The sequence below is a fragment of the Xyrauchen texanus genome, chromosome 6, assembly GCF_025860055.1.
Source record: "Xyrauchen texanus isolate HMW12.3.18 chromosome 6, RBS_HiC_50CHRs, whole genome shotgun sequence".
In the NCBI taxonomy this organism is placed as follows: domain Eukaryota; kingdom Metazoa; phylum Chordata; class Actinopteri; order Cypriniformes; family Catostomidae; genus Xyrauchen; species Xyrauchen texanus.
In genome coordinates this window covers 18,768,089-18,784,514 of record NC_068281.1, presented here as the reverse complement: position 1 = coordinate 18,784,514, position 16,426 = coordinate 18,768,089, and the positions used below count along the sequence as shown (strand labels likewise).

The window sequence follows — 16,426 nt, the reverse complement described above, 5'->3', positions numbered from 1 at the left end:
ACAGGTTATTATTTCATACCTGATCTGCAAATTGGAGCATTTTACAGCTGCCATTTTCTCCAATGGAGAGAAAAAATACAATGTGCAGGAAAAATCTTCCTGATAACATGCTTGCATGCCTCTGGTGAACCTTTAGTCTTTTCTTCTCATCTAAAACATTATGCCAATTTAACACAAGTTAAAGACCCCATGAAATCGCCTGTTGAGCAGTTCACTTTCCAGTATTAACATATTTCCTCTTGAAACTGAAATTGGGGTGGGACAAATCAAAGGCACAGCATTCCCTCTCCACCATTTTTTTTTTTTTTTTTGTAACAGCCAATGTACTTCTTAGCTACAGTTGAAGTCATACGTTTACATTCACCTTAGCCAAATACATGGGCTTTTAGTCAATATAGTCAACTTATCTGTGACTTCTCTTCTACAGTGCCAAATATACATCTAAAAATAAAAAAGCTCAAATTGAAAAGCTTATGAAATTGCTTGAAATGAAATGATCCGTGTCAGCCTAAACATGAGTCGCATGTTAAGGAACTTGGTTTGTTCAGTTCAGTTACCACCATGCAATTCATCATCCTATCAGGGCTTACACATAAGGTTGTCTGAAAATGAAAATGTTGTGGAGCATCAATTACTTTTTCACTCAATTTTCCTAATTGTTTGTCTCATGAACCATAACCACATGCTTCTTTGAATTACAAATTGAATGCAAAACAAGCAAATGAAGCCCATGTAAAGTCTTAGCTAAGTGACAACCTGCAAACATATGTGCCTTGCACACAGCATGATGGAGAAATCCAATACAGTGCTTGTGCAATGACACTAAGCAGAGCTCTGAGATTTTATATTTCCTCAGTTGTTATATCCCCTGGCACACATGATTAAGTTCTGCAGATAGCAAGCAACCGTTGACAGAGAAAAGGTCAGAGCAATGTTCTTCCCAACAAAGGTTAATTATAATAATAATAATAATAATAATAATGATAATTTAATAAATAAAATACCCATGTGCAAGGGAATTAGTTTAAAAGAGTGCTTAAGGCACATCAGCAGCCATAGTTTCTGCTGTATGTTTCGATCATCCTTCTAGTGGTGCTGTCTTTAACTTCATATTCATATCTGCTGCAGAGCATACATATTTCATGACAAAATGTCTGAAAACTGTATGGATACAGCCAAACCTTTACCAATTATTTCCATGGCAAAGTACTTATGGAATAATATATATTTGTGTGGTGAAACATGTAATAATATATATTTGTGTGGTGAAACATGTAATAATATATATTTGTGTGGTGAAACATGTAATGTCAAGCTCCTGTGGATGGCTGGCCTCTGGAGCTTTGTGAACATGGCCCATAGACAAGACACTTTCGAAGCTCAGCCCTTTAGTGCATCGTGATGCCGAGCTGTAGCAGGCAAAAATCCCCCGAGCCTCTGAAAATACTGGCAGCAGAATACAAATTTGTCTTTAGTGGTTTTCCAGTGACCTTCAAAACCAACTCGCAGGCATACAAAGTTATTTTTTTTTTACAAAAACTGTTCTAAAATGCCTTTAGTGCTGTATCGTGCTGCCAACACTCCGTGCAAGAGTAATCTGAGCACTGAATGAATGATTAGATGAACTATTAATTTAATTTAATGCAGAAATATCGAATGTTTTCAGACATGTTTTTGTTTTAAAGGTTTCAGATAATATGTACTGTTAAGCATGGTCACTATGAACATATTAAATTAATTATTAATGTTTTCAGATACGTTTTGAGTTAAGTTTTAAATGATGTGTGCTACTACAGAGTTCACCCAAAATTGAAATGATCTCATTTAACATCTCATCATTTACTCACCCTCATGCCATGCCAGATGCATATTCTTTCTTCTGCTGAATACAAACAAAAAAATATATCAGCTCTGTAGGTCCATACAATGCAAGTGAATGGAACTTTGAAGCTCAAAAGCACATAAAGGCAGCATATAAATATCCACTTTCACTTCTACATTCTTCTTATTTGGTTTTTGGTTGATTCACATTCTTCACGCACATCACCATCTACTTGTTAGGCTGGTAAAAAGTGGATATTTATAGTAAAAAAGGACTTAAATATTTATGTTTATAACCCACACCTTTCATATAGCTTTTGAAGGCATGGATTTAACCACTGGAGTCATATGGTTTACTTTTATGCTGCCTTTATATGATTTTTGGAGCTTCAAAGTTATGGTCATCATTCACTTGCATTTTATGGGCCTACAGAGCTGAGATATTATTCTAAAAATCTTCATTTGTGTTCTGCAGAAGATTGAAAATCATGAGAGTGAGTAAATTATTAGAAAACTGTCATTTTTGTGGTGAACTATTCCTTTAACACTTAACTGAAACACAGCGCTGTATAGCCATACCTTTGATTAAAATGGCAAAGATCTAGACTTTATAGTAGCTTAAATTGGCCAAGAACTGCCCACTTATGGCACTTTTCCACTGCATGTTACGGTTCGACTCGCCTCAACTCGACTCGCTTTACTTTTCTGAGCTTGTATTTCCATCGCAGTTTAGTACCACATCAACTTGGGTGGGATTATAGGCTGATCGTCATAGTTGTGCCGCCTCTACTGCCGTGACATCATCTTAAACATGACACAAACTGACCAAAACAATAACACAACCGCTGGCTGTTAGCTACTAGCTCATTGTACTGCATAAAGCAGTTGTTGCATGGTGATTTTACACAAGTGTAACAGTTAAATTGGCCTGGTTGTTTTAGAAGCATGCTTCCAGTAGCTGGTCAACTACATAAAGTGAAGCTTTCAAGCGGAGTATAGAGTTAACATAACAAAACTTACCATCCTCCATCGTGGCTGAGTCCAGGGCACACTCCCTCCCATTGCTCACCGATTTAGAAGATCCACTTTTCCTTGATGTTTCTGTAGTCACTTATAAGGTTTTTATTTTTACATTTTCCCTACACTGTTGGTAGGTCCGGTGGCAGCCATGTGCGGCCAACAGCTGAGACACTTCCAGAGAGATTTTTTCGTTTCGCTCATCACTAACGAGTGGACCGTCTGCACCTTGATTATTGACCACGGTGTGGTCATTTCTTTTTTCACAATTCAAAAGTCGCGTCAACAAATGATACTGTTATCACTGATACTAAAACTTTAAAACTAGCGGGTTGATGTCACGTGTCGGAAATCCAGTTACGCTGCTGGTGACGTTTCTCCCTGACCAATCCGTGATCTGCAGGGTTTTGACCCTTAGTATCGGCTCAGCTCGCTTGGAACCTCGATCAAGGTGGTACTAAAAATCAGGTACCAGGTACTATCCACAGTGGAAAACCCCAAAAGAGCTGAGTCGAGTTGAATCGAGTTGTACCATGCAGTGGAAAAGCCCCATTGTGCAGGAGTAGCTGTCTAACTGACATGTAAAGTGATCAATCACAGTCATACCTGCCAACAAATGTGCTGAAACGTGCTAATACTGTGGAGGGTGAGGTGAGGCCCGGGACCACCCGAAAAGTATACACATTGCGCTGAAACTATGGATTTTTTGTTGAAAAACAGAAATTCAATATAAATGTTCAATAATATGTACAAAATGACACAGATCCAACAATGAATTGAATACTATCACTGTGAAGGATGTGGTATAAATAGAGTGAGAGATAAATCACAGTTTTGTCAGTGCAGCTTTAGGCTATGTGTATGTTATGGGTAAATGCCACATTTATAGTTTGCGTCCTCCCTACACAGAGCAGTGGTGTGAGATACAGAGCTCTAAAATTGTTGCTAGGCAACCTGACATCAGTTCTTCATTCTACAATCATTCTGTTGCCCACGTGTGTACAGGCTGTGTGTATAAAGCCAATGGGAGTGAATCCACTCTGTCTTTGAGTGGATACAGCTCACTGGGCTCCTTTTTCAAAGAGCTGAAGAGAAGTCGGACAAATTTCTGCGGTCGTCTTCCTCTAATCCCTGCCTATCTGCAAAAATACCTCAGTGGCTAACATGAGATTTATGAAAAAAAATCATCAACTTCAGTCTTGTTTTCTTTAAAATGGTTTGGATTTGTTGGAATGAGGATTTTGTGTTTTGTTTTGTCACTGCCTGAGTGAAGAAACAGCTTTTTGCATCTTATTTTCTAAGTGAGTTTAAAATCATGTTTGCAAGTGACGGGAACTCAACTGAGGCCTTAAATGGTTCCATTGGAAACTCCTCTATGGAGGAAACAGAGGAAGGGGAGCACCCTTTCCTGACGGATGCTTGGCTCGTACCCCTCTTCTTCTCCCTCATCATGTTGGTGGGGCTGATCGGGAACTCTCTGGTCATTTATGTAATCTCCAAACACAGACAGATGAGGACCGCCACTAACTTTTACATTGGTGAGTTTCAGCCAATCCAATCTGTTGTCTGCACTTGTAATACCCAGCATGTCTCCCAAAGGATATTTTAGCAATTGTATGGATATTTCATATGCTCAGTATCGTGAAAATAATAAAATTTTACACTGCGATGGCAGGAATTGCTAAGCAGCTATTGACAGTGCATTAGTATTATACCAGTTTGAATGATTTATTAACCATTGGATGATGTGCTGTCAGTAAATCATAATGCTTTCACTTGAGAAATTCGTCACAATTTTGAAGAACTTTTTCTCTTTACAAAATGGATTTAACTTTATTACTATTTGCACTTCTGGTTTGATGCTTACTGTATTTAATTGGCTCCGTCCTTGTACTCTGCATGGTGACAATAAATAGAATCCAATCTAATCGAATCTAATCTCATCTAATCTAATCTAATCTAATCTAATCTAATCTAATCTAATCTAATCTAATAAGAACCACTGGAGTGAGATTGTGAGGTTAGACAATGCCTTAACATTTCTCAGAGCAGAACGTGAATGATTACAGTACTAAGTCGAATTTCATGTATCACACAGTAAAAACTCTGATTTCTGATTCTGATTTCAGTTCGGATTACTAATAAAAAAAGATGAAAATAATAATCACCTGAACTCTCTTGACCTATAAAAAATGATCTGTGTAATGCATTTTTGAAACAGCATTTATTAAACTTGGTTAATGTCAGTTGATAAAAACACTTTTATTCATTGTTAGTTCATGTTCATATTGCATTAACTAATGTTAATATATTCAACTTTTAATTTAAAAAAATGTATTAGTAAATATTGAATATAACATTAACCATGATTAATAAATGCTGTAAAAAATAATATTAATATTATTCATGTTAACAAATGTAGTTTACTAATATTAACAAATGGAACCTTAATGTAACGTGTTCCCAATATATTTCTACTATTAGACTTTGCAGTCACAAGTGAATTTAATTCACCTGAACATGAGGACAGATTAACATCCAACAAGACATTTATATCTGATCTTGCATTTAATTATATTTACAAATGTATCCACTCTTTCGCACCACTACACCTTTTCTGACAGTTTCAACCACCCATATAATCCTGTATCTTAATAATCCTTAACGCATTGTTGTAGCTTCACAACATTTTAAGCATTGTACCTCATTAACACGGGTTTCAATATGTCCTCACGTTGCACATTCAATATTTAACTTTTTGTACCTTGGATTCATTACACATATTTTCCTCAGCTAACTTGGCTGCGACTGACATCATTTTCCTGCTATGCTGTGTGCCGTTCACTGCTACGTTATACCCTCTGCCTGGCTGGATATTTGGAGACTTTATGTGCAAATCTGTTGCTTTTCTCCAACAGGTAAGAATGGCACTGCAGGGAAGAACATTATACAAAATAACTAGTGCACTGTGTATAAATATTATATTTCATGTTGGTGTGGTGTGCAAATGTGTCTCTGCTGCATCATTTCAGAATGCCTTTAGGTCAATGGCTATGCTGAAAAAGTTATTTTGAAATAGAAGTAAGAGTCATAAAAAGTCCCAAAGATGCTGATAGAATTCTGGACTTGAATACTGTACCCAGCAGTGTCACTCAGTAGCAATAAATTGATTTGTCCACTGATAAATACCTAGAAAATAGTCCTTGTTCATAGGTGAAAATCAATAAAGTGAGTGGTCATACAGCAACAATACATCAAGTATTAGGTAATTCACTGTGAATAAAACATCTCCATTTACAACACCCTTACAGATTTTTCATCAGAACAGAAAGACATCATATAATAGAAAATGTTCTGTCCATTCTGAGGAATAGGGGCAGCAGGGGCTAGGAAATTGTCACAATTACAATATCTTAGAAATGATATGATTTTGAGTGAAAAGTCCAATTACACAAATGTGTTTTCTCTTGCAATAGTTTTGTCTGTTAGTTTCAAACACCTAGTTTTATTTATTTGGACAAGATGTCACATTTTTGTTAGCTTTCAATTGAAAGTTTCATGATTGTTTTAGTGCATAATGCTCGCTGAAAAACAACAATAGACTTTTTAATGGCAGGATCCAATGAGGAATGTTTTCACAAAAGGCCACTTTGTCTTAAAGGGATAGATCATTTTCTTCTAAAAAAAATTTGTTTGTGTTCAGCAGAAGAAAGAAAGTTATAGACATCTGGGATGGCATGAGGGTGAGTAAATTATGAGAGAATTTTCATATTTGGGTGAACTATCCCTTTAAGTGAACAATTACTTTTCTGGGGCATTAATATTGGAAATGTTCAATGCCATTTTGTTGCCAAGATTTAAAAGTATGTGCCTATATAGAATCTGACTTCTAAAAATAACCCTATAACCTGAGAAATATGCATAGTAAAAAGTATGACAACTAGCCCCATTTGGGTTTACATGATAGAAGAACATCTGTTTTTTGTGGCAACTCAGGATTTATGAATCATCTATCATTTATTTTTTTGTAGACAACAGAGGAAGTGATTCAATCTTTATTCTCTGCATTATGAAAGGCTGTCTTGGCCAAAAAGAAAAAGTAGGACACATTTTGAGTATGCTTATATAAAAGCTGGTATGAAACACACAAGAAAAGAAAAACCACTATGAGACTAAGGGTTATGCTGGCCAGTCAAACATCTGAAGTCTAATTAGTTTCTTTATTCCTGTTGCAGCTGCACTTTAAAGTATATTCTTTATAAATCAATATTACAGTCCAAGAAGTGCATTAAAATTATCCTTTGTGCACATGAAAAGTGCTCATTCATTTATAAATCTTCTTTCTTTGTTGTATTGCATTTAGCAGTACGAATGAACGGCTTACACCAACACAGAGCAACAGCTTTAATTTGCAATCACCTTGGGAGGAATGATTACATAAATTCAATTGTGGTTTTGGTATTTTTTTATACCCAAACTCTTTGTGCTGGTTTGATCCAACAGCGGATGTACGGCTTGTCGAATCATACACACAGGCCTACAAACACCCCCTCAAAGGTGGGGCTAAGCACACCCTTTCGGTTTTATCATCAGATACCTTCCACAAAAGATGATGGAACAAGTCTTTGTTCACAGCTGTTGCATCAAAGAGCTAAAGAATAGTTAAGCTTGCATGAAAAACATCCAATACAATGGATTTATTCTCTAAAGATTCTTCTCCTACCTTATTCTTTCATTTAAGGTGAATATTCATGTTCTTCAGTTCAATTTATTCACCAGACAAACACCAAGTGAATGGTGTATTTTTTTCCTCATCTAGAATTAATTTAAAAGATGATGAGTTTACCAAGACTGCCATTTATTGAAAGCATTATAAGGTGTCTTTGGTGTGCTAGGTTTTCTTCACAATCAGATCTTCAGTTAAATCCAATTTTGTGTGTTCTGTTTGGTGCTTCTGGTTCTTGTGTATACTCATAGGGAGACAAACACATGGCAACAAATCAACAGTCTCATGACAACTCTAATAATTTGTATGAGATGATGAAATCTTAAGATATAGTACGATTTGACTTGCATAAAAAGAGTTTTAGACCAGCCAATCAATGAACAAAATTTCAAATACAGGCATCAAATTTCAGCTAGCCTCCGATCCAACACTTCATTGTAAGAAAGAAAATGTCTGTGAACATACAGTCTTTCGTTACTCATTTCATATTTCTTTATGCTAAACAAATGACTGATGCATTGCATGTCAATAAACTGGCATTTAAACTGTAATTTCTTCCTTGGTAAATGTTTTCCTATTAAAAGTATGGTTAGGTTTAGGGATTGGCCAAGGTCAGGTGCTAAACTTTATGATAAGATTTTGGTTTGGGTTAGGGGTTAAACTAAGTAAAAATCATAATAACCTTGTTCGATGGTTAGTTTGTTTTTCTCTATGTGAGTAAAAGTAGTATGTTTTTGTACGAGCTAACTCATACAATTTCTTACCATTTCGCCATCTTAATATTCATTCTATTATTATGATTTGTCATGAGACCGATTTGTAACAAACATGGTTTGGCAATGTGTAGGTGACTGTACAGGCAACATGCATCACGCTCACGGCGATGAGTGGAGACCGTTGTTATGTGACTGTGTACCCCCTGAAATCCCTTCACCATCGGACCCCTCGTGTTGCAATGATTGTCAGCATCTGTATCTGGATCGGTAAGTCATTTAATGGAGTAGAACAATACATTTAAAAATAAGGGCTGAGGCTGACACCCTCCTAAATTTATGCTTTTCATAAGAAATACAGGCTGTTTTCTCTTAAATAGTATTTATTAAGTTATATTTCAGTTCTGTGGTTGACAGCTGGTTACAGATGTTGACTACAGAAAATATTTTTAACTCATTACTTAATTTATAAAACCAAGGGAAAATATGTGCGCAGTGATGCAAATAGAAGTCTTTTGGGCAAGTCAGGGCCGGCCCATGGCATAGAGGACATAGCCGGATGCCATGGGTGCAAAACGACAGGAGTTTTTTTTTTCCAGAAGTGCAATCTTTCATGACGACTGTTAACCCTTCTACCCCTGTGTTGAGCAAAATGTTCCACTAACATCCTTTCAATACTGAAAATGTTACATAGGGTGACACTTAGATTTTTTGAGGACATGTCCTCTTTTCAGAACTGAAATGGCATCTGGGCGGGATTTCAGAATTGGCTAAAAATTTCCGGAATTTGGCCTCGTCTTTGTAATGATGTGCTCTCTACAGTTAAAGATGTGCTCACACAGTGTATTTGAAAGTGCACATCAGTTTTCAAGTGTTTAGACTTTATAGATACAACATCAAGTGTACTATGTATCAGGGAAATTTAAACTAATATGACTGATAAAAATAGACCATGGTGGAAATTTTACAACTGGGTCTGTCAGATAATTGTAGTGCAAATTTTTATGTGACCTGTAAAGCTGTAACTTGCATGTCAATGGCAAAACAATCTGAAAATAGCCTACAAAATGTACTAAAAGTGACAAGCACAAAACATCAGCCAAAGGAGCATTTGTCATTAAAATATGATATTCAGGGAAGCACCTGGGCACAGCAGGTCTGGAAAATAAGATGTGTAGTATACAAATTATTTTTAATGGCATCTGATCTTTTCTGTTTTTATTTTATGGCCATAATTAAACGTATTAATGTTACTATTCATTAAATGTATTAAATTATTGTCAAAGATGATTTGCCACAGAAAGGTCCAGGCATGTGCAGTTTTGAAACCACACATCCTTCATTTTTTGCATGAAAAGTGATGGCACTAACCACAAAATGTGCCTATAGTTTATCATCTGTCACTTCTTTTTTTAAAACAATCAGAAGGTTATTTGTTGTTGGTCAAATTTGGTATTTGGGGGGGGCAATCTGAAATCTCGCCTATGGTGCCAACGGAGTCTGGGCCAGCCCTGGGGCAAGTCTACAGAACCATTAAACATTTTTTAAAGCTGAAGTGCGTAATTTCTGCACCACTAACATCACCAAACAGAATTTCAAAACTATTTTCAAACAGCTTTCCTGAACACTGTGTCCCTCAGCCATTGGTTGGACAAACAGATAATCCTGCCATAAACTCAAACCATTGGTTGAGCCAGAATTTCATCTACCTAGAAAAATGAGTCCCCCTTCTAAAGGATGATTCATCTTTTACAGCTCAAAAATCAAACCTTTTTTAAAATGTAGAATTCATATAAATGCTTTAACATTATGAGGAGCTCTGCATTTCTTGTTTTAAACACTCTGGTCAACATGCCCCATGGGCATCAATTGTAAGTGCATTTCTGTGGTAATTGCTGTGGCAGAGCTTAAGTGGCATTTAACCCAGAGTATTCCATTAAATGTAAAAGATAAAAATTGGAAAGAGTGCTTACAGGAACGTTCCCATCTTTATTTCTCTCATGCAATTAGGTTCCTTCATTCTTTCCATACCAATCTTCCTGTACCAGCGGCTTGAAGATGGCTATTGGTATGGACCAAGAAAATACTGCATGGAGAGGTTCCCATCAAAGACCCACGAGAAGGCTTTCATCCTTTATCAGTTCATAGCAGTTTATCTACTGCCTGTCCTTACCATCTCCTTTTGTTATTCCTTCATGTTGAAGAGAGTCGGACAGGCCTCTGTAGAACCAGTGGATAACAACCATCAGGTATGATCAGTGCTTGAAGTATTAAACGTATTTTTACATTTTTTATTGTAACTGACATGTTCACATGTAAAAACAATATGTGCTAATTTACATTAAAATAGTATTTAATTATGTTAAAATAGATATTTAAATAAAGTTTTCAAGGTCTGGCTGTAAATTCCTTCTTAAGATCTGGCTGAAGAAAAAATATGAACTTACATCCTCAACTAACAAATAGGTTTTGATTAGCTTTACTTTGAAAATAAAAACATACTGTATATGAAAACAAAGAAAGAATATTTAGATCTGCTAAAGTCTGTATCTTTGTCAATATCAACACACACAAGAGAACAATGACAATGCAATGTAGAACTGTCTTTTACACAACATAAATGTAGCCTAAAACTGAGTATTATGTCTGTTTTATCTTTAAATTTTCTTTTATTATCCTCCAATTCAATGAGGGCAAAATTTGCCTTCCTTATCCTGCACACATTAATTTGCACACAGGAGCCAGATATTTGTGCAAATAATAATCATTAGAAATGGTGAACAACATGATTTGATGATGTTCAGGATTGAGAACGATGTAGAACCAAACACTGTCAGGATATACTGTATGCATAGGCAAGTTCAATGACAATTCAAGTAATCTATTTACAAGCACTACAGAAAATTATGTAGAATAAAAGCACTTTTTCCTGTGTATTTTATTTGAAGGTTCGGTTTTCATCATCGTCTTGCATCTTGAGATAAAAGGTTGACATCACTTCTGCAACAGCTTTTTTTAAGTCTATAGTTTTCACTGCACCAAGCAGTTAACCAATTTGAATAAATACTTTTGAGCGAATTAGACATGATAAAAGGTGCTCACCCAAAACTTACCACGATTTTATCAAAATAATTTATAAGGTCAGATAAAAATGATTGGTGGGCTGCATCAAATCACTGACTTACATTAAATAAAGACAATACATTGTACCAGGAGACTCTGAGAAGTCAGAAAAACTGCTGCTACTCTGTAGAGTAAATTATAGAAGCGCAGGTCCCACTGCGTACCACACACTTCAAGCACTGGGTATGATAGTCAGGAAATCTGTTTACACTGCAAAACTAATTATTACAGTATGCCTGTTACACCATGTACAGTCATGGTGCCATATCACCGTGTACAGTACAGGGTGATATGGCACAGAAGGTTATGAAAGGCCGTATGTGCTTTGATCTATAATTCAGGTGTCTATGCTCTTGAGAGGTCATTGTAATATCTTGGCTTCCTTTCTGTTCTGTAACAGCAAAGAAATAAAGAAGTTGGAGTTGTAACTTTCATTTAATCAGGAGGCATATATTAGGGCTTTCAATCGATGAATCAGATGAATCAAAGTATTGATTTGACACTACAAAAAGTGGCTTGTAAGAACTCAGTATAATGTTTATTTCATTTTCATATCATTGAACAAGCCTACAGTTGACAGCTATCTGTTTTGAATTGAGTTCATCAATGTGTCCAGTTCGCAGAGTAGGTGTTCCGTCTAATTGTCGCTCTGTGTACAGTACATGTGCGTGCCTCAGACGGACGTGTTTGGACTGTCTGACTGGTATTCAGCAACATAAATGCCTCATTTTTAGGATGCTGTGTCAAGTTAAAACTAGTCGAAACTTTGTATATATTCTGTTGTGCCTCCTCCAATGTAAGTGGTTCTCATTCTGTAGCTGCCATGGTTGTTGAGACATGCTGCCACCTTTTGAGGCAGCTCGTACAAACAAATGTACTTCAAGCTTGAATTGCTCGTATGATAGGAAAATCTCTACCTTTATTACAGAATTTACATACACATCAGGGGGCATGATTAACATGTTATTTTTTTATATAATTAATATATAGCCCTATTATATTTATTGTATAGGCTGTATATAGCATTTCATCTTCAGGTGAAAGTGTGGCCCAACTTCACAGTGTTCAGATTTGATTTTGGCCCATTATCCTCCAGGCAGATTTGATACACATTGTTTAGGTAAGTCTAAACACACTTTGCAAACAGTTTTTTCTGTATACTTTCCTGTATATATCAATTCTTCCTTCTATTTTGAGAATATTCCCAGTTGGATAATCAAAAGCAGCCCCACTGCATGATGTGCTGCTGCTACCACCACCACACTTCACTGTAGGTATAATGACTATTTCAGGCGTGGGCAGTGTTCGTTTTTTGCCAGAGATTTGCTTTGAATTTTGGCTTAAAAGCTAAAAGCTCTATCTTGGTCTCATCTCAGAGAAAAAAAAAACTTTCCTGCATTACAGGTGAGTCATCGTAATGCTTTTTGGCCTACAGATGTGCTCAGAGATGTTCAGAAGTCTCTTTCTTTCGTGGTGACTTTTGGTGAAACACTTTTTTCTTTGCAGTACATGCAGTTAAATGTGATATTTTCCTCCATAAAGTTGAACTAACAGTGCCCATATTGGCATCCACACCTGGATATTTTGTCGTAGGCTTTTCTAATTTAAGCATTTGTTTCACATTATCTCCCTTGTCATTTAATCTTCACTTGAACACTTGAAGATAAAGTTAGTCTTTAGGGTTCAATTTCGCAGCTCTCCTTCAGATTCTCAACCTGAAAAATTGTTCTTGATTTCATGGGGGTTTTATCCAGAACATTTTATATTTATTTGAATGGTTCACAGGTAGATTGTACCTGTGCAATCAATTGTACTGCTACTGAAATAAAGTACTAAATAAATTAGAAAGTTTGTTTTTTATTTAGGCAAAGTTTAAACTTCTGCCACAAAGGCGTTGAATAATTATGCAAACAGCATATTACCGTTTTTAAAAGAATATTCAAGCTTTTTTAATTATATGTTATATGTCAGTACATATAAACCTTGAATAACTATATTTCAGTGTATAATTTATGATGAATACTTTTACAAAGCAAGTTTAGTCACACTTTACACATCTTTAAAAATTTATTATAAAACAAACCAAGTGGCAGGTATTTTAACCCTAGGATGACTTATGCATAGATATTATTAAATGATTAATAGTATTCTATTCCCTTTTTGAGCATGTTTTTAGGAAGCCACTAATAATTATAACCTTGATAATTTGTTTTATGGTAAATTTTGTGGGACTTCAGATTACAATGGCAGTCTATGGGAAAATCTTGATTTAAAGCACATTTTGCTATGAGATGACTATTGTGTGACTTTGGCAAACTGTGACATTAAATATGTATTTTTTGTTTTCCTACCATAACTATTGTTGTGATACAGTTCAGAGTGTCAGTGGTGTTTAATTGCAATAAATAAATGTTGCAATTTTGCTACGCTGGGTCTCTGAGGGTTAAATAAAGATTGCACTTGCCTACATCTCAAGTAAAACATTACATATACATTACATGACATATACATAAACTAAATTCACCATGAGACCAGCTGGTTAAAAATAACTGCAAAATCAGAAACTCGTGTTTTTTTTTGCAAATGCCACTTGGTTTTATATTTTGTATCAAATCCAATGAAATTCTGACATTTTAAGTGTGACTTCACTATCCAAATACTTTGCATTAATTTTACCACTGTAAAAGCTATTCTTTAAAAATGTAATTCGATCAGTATTTGAAGTCAAAGCACATTTCCAACCAATTTGCCTGCTATAATCCTGTCAAAACCTTGTCTATTTCCAGGTCCACTTGCTCTCAGAGAGGACTATCTCCATTAGGAGCAAGATTTCCAAAATGGTAGTGGTCATTGTTGTCCTTTTCACCATCTGCTGGGGTCCCATTCAGATCTTTGTCCTCTTCCAGTCCTTCTATCCCAACTTCAAGGCCAACTATGCGACATACAAGATCAAAACATGGGCTAACTGCATGTCCTATGCCAACTCCTCTATTAACCCCATTGTCTATGGTTTTATTGGAGCCAGCTTCCGCAAGTCTTTCAGGAAGACCTTCCCCTTCCTCTTCAGACACAAAGTGAGAGACAGTAGTGTCACCTCCCGCACAGCCAATGCAGAAATCAAGTTTGTTGCGACTGAGGAGAGCAACACTGAGAGAAAATGAATGCAGATGGCATAAAATGTCTGCAAAGTTTTCTATGCACATCAACTTATGCCAGCTGCCTCATCTTTGAAGCCCAGGCTTCCTATGTGTTGACGAGATTACAGGGTTAATATTCTGAGGGAATAAAAATTGAGGGAAAGGCAGTTCTCATCTGCTGAATACAAACGTTCTCATGAATTATTATTGTTCTAATTAAAAATCATGAGTCCATCATCTTCAGCACCACAGGTCCAATGAGAGCCCATAGAGTCAAGAATCATGGATGGAAAAATAATTTTACTGGCCATAAATTGAACTGAGAGTAATTTAGATTAGAGCATTGGGAACCAAGCAGATTTTCTGCCAGCATCGATGTGTAGGAGCTTGCCTGAGAGGATGTTGACTAAATCAGTCATAGCGATTGTTGACTCATCCATTGTGTTTGACACATTTGTGGCACCTCCCTGTGCACACTTCCTCATGAACTGACCACTTCAAGCTTTTCTACAAGGGTTGTTTTTACATCTTCTGAACATTGCACCACATGGCTCGACCTGAAGAGGTGTACTAAGAAAATATAGATTTCTCTATACAGTTTGCAGCACAGAATAATATTATATGCTGCACCTGCACCTGATTTTTACAGGACAGTCAATGAGGATTAGCAGAAATGTGTGGACGGTGATAAATATGAAGGGGAACATTTCATTAATGTTACAATATTTGGTAGATATGTGAGCGCATTAAAGGTTTAGGATGATATCTCTCCCAAGCATTATAACATATTCAGTGTGCTGAATATTCAATGAACAGCATCCTCCTACAGGATTTCTATAAATGTGCCCATCATTTTGATTTATTAATTGGTGTAATAATGGCAATAAAACACTTTTAAAGAGTAGATTTATTTATCATGTTAAGTGAGAAGGAATCCGATGTGGAATTATCTCAGATTTTGTTTGCTATAGCATACGCAGCCATGAAGCTTGCTTAATTACTTTTGTCTTATGCGGAAATAGATGTCTTACTATTAGAATTTGTGAATGTTTTGACAAGTACAGCTAAGTAGCTAAAAGCTTTTCTTCAAGTGCTGTCTATTTAACCTTGGCATTAATAAATTATTCAGCATCCCTTAAGCATGGTCTTGTTAGCTCAGTTAATGCCTTAATTAATTCATTTTTTTTGCATTTGAATCCGACTGTGATAAAACAACTTTTCCTTTTTCATTTTCTTCCTGTTCTATCTTTCTTCCATTTCAACTGCTATATATTCATTTATCTGTTAATTTATGTATTTATTCATTACTGGTGTTGTAGTTTAATCATAGCATAAATAGAATACTCATGGGAAGAGGCCATATTTTTTTCTGTTATTGCTGAATGTAGAATTTGCTTCCCATTGAAGAATCTTCCATTTCAGTGGATATTGCATTTCGCAATGTCTATGTCAACAAATGTTTCTTCAAATGGTTCATCATTAAGATATATGGATTTGCAGAAATAAATTTGCCAGATCTATTAATACCTCTTCAATCCGCTCTGATGAACTCATAATGGATAATTGATATTCTGTGCATAATGCATTTTTAATTACCATGCATGCTGTTTTGCTCTGAGAAACAGCTAGGCAAAATTGAGTTGTTGGACTGATGGACTAATAGCATGGAAATAACCCCACGATGCCATCTACACAGGCACCCAACTATTATCTTGATCACTTTAAACCATGCAAGAGCTACACAACTTCAGAAAAGTCAAGGGCTGCAAAGCTGGATCCCTGTACCTCCGAGGGCCGCACTCTTAAATGTATATACTGTATATATATTGTAAATGCATGTTAATTAATCACCTACAAATTTTAGGATTTTAGGTGTATGTCGAATTTGT

General features: G+C 36.0%; 1 protein-coding gene across 2 annotated transcripts; it reads left to right on the top strand.

Annotated features, from left to right (window-relative positions):
• Window positions 1-3,902: 3,902 nt before the first annotated feature.
• On the top strand, window positions 3,903-16,053 carry LOC127645142 (G-protein coupled receptor 54). Of its 2 annotated transcripts, none has more exons than XM_052128670.1 (5): window positions 3,903-4,376; window positions 5,632-5,756; window positions 8,412-8,547; window positions 10,288-10,526; window positions 14,187-16,053. In XM_052128670.1, the coding sequence occupies exons 1-5, from the start codon at window positions 4,154-4,156 to the stop codon at window positions 14,559-14,561; spliced, it is 1,098 nt and encodes a 365-aa protein (XP_051984630.1). In that variant the 5' UTR covers window positions 3,903-4,153; the 3' UTR covers window positions 14,562-16,053. The 2 variants fall into 2 exon arrangements, with proteins under 2 accessions (XP_051984630.1, XP_051984631.1); XM_052128671.1 differs by lacking the exon at window positions 3,903-4,376 and adding an exon at window positions 6,542-6,581 and having other exon boundaries at window positions 5,720-5,756.
• The last annotated feature ends 373 nt before the right edge of the window (window positions 16,054-16,426 follow it).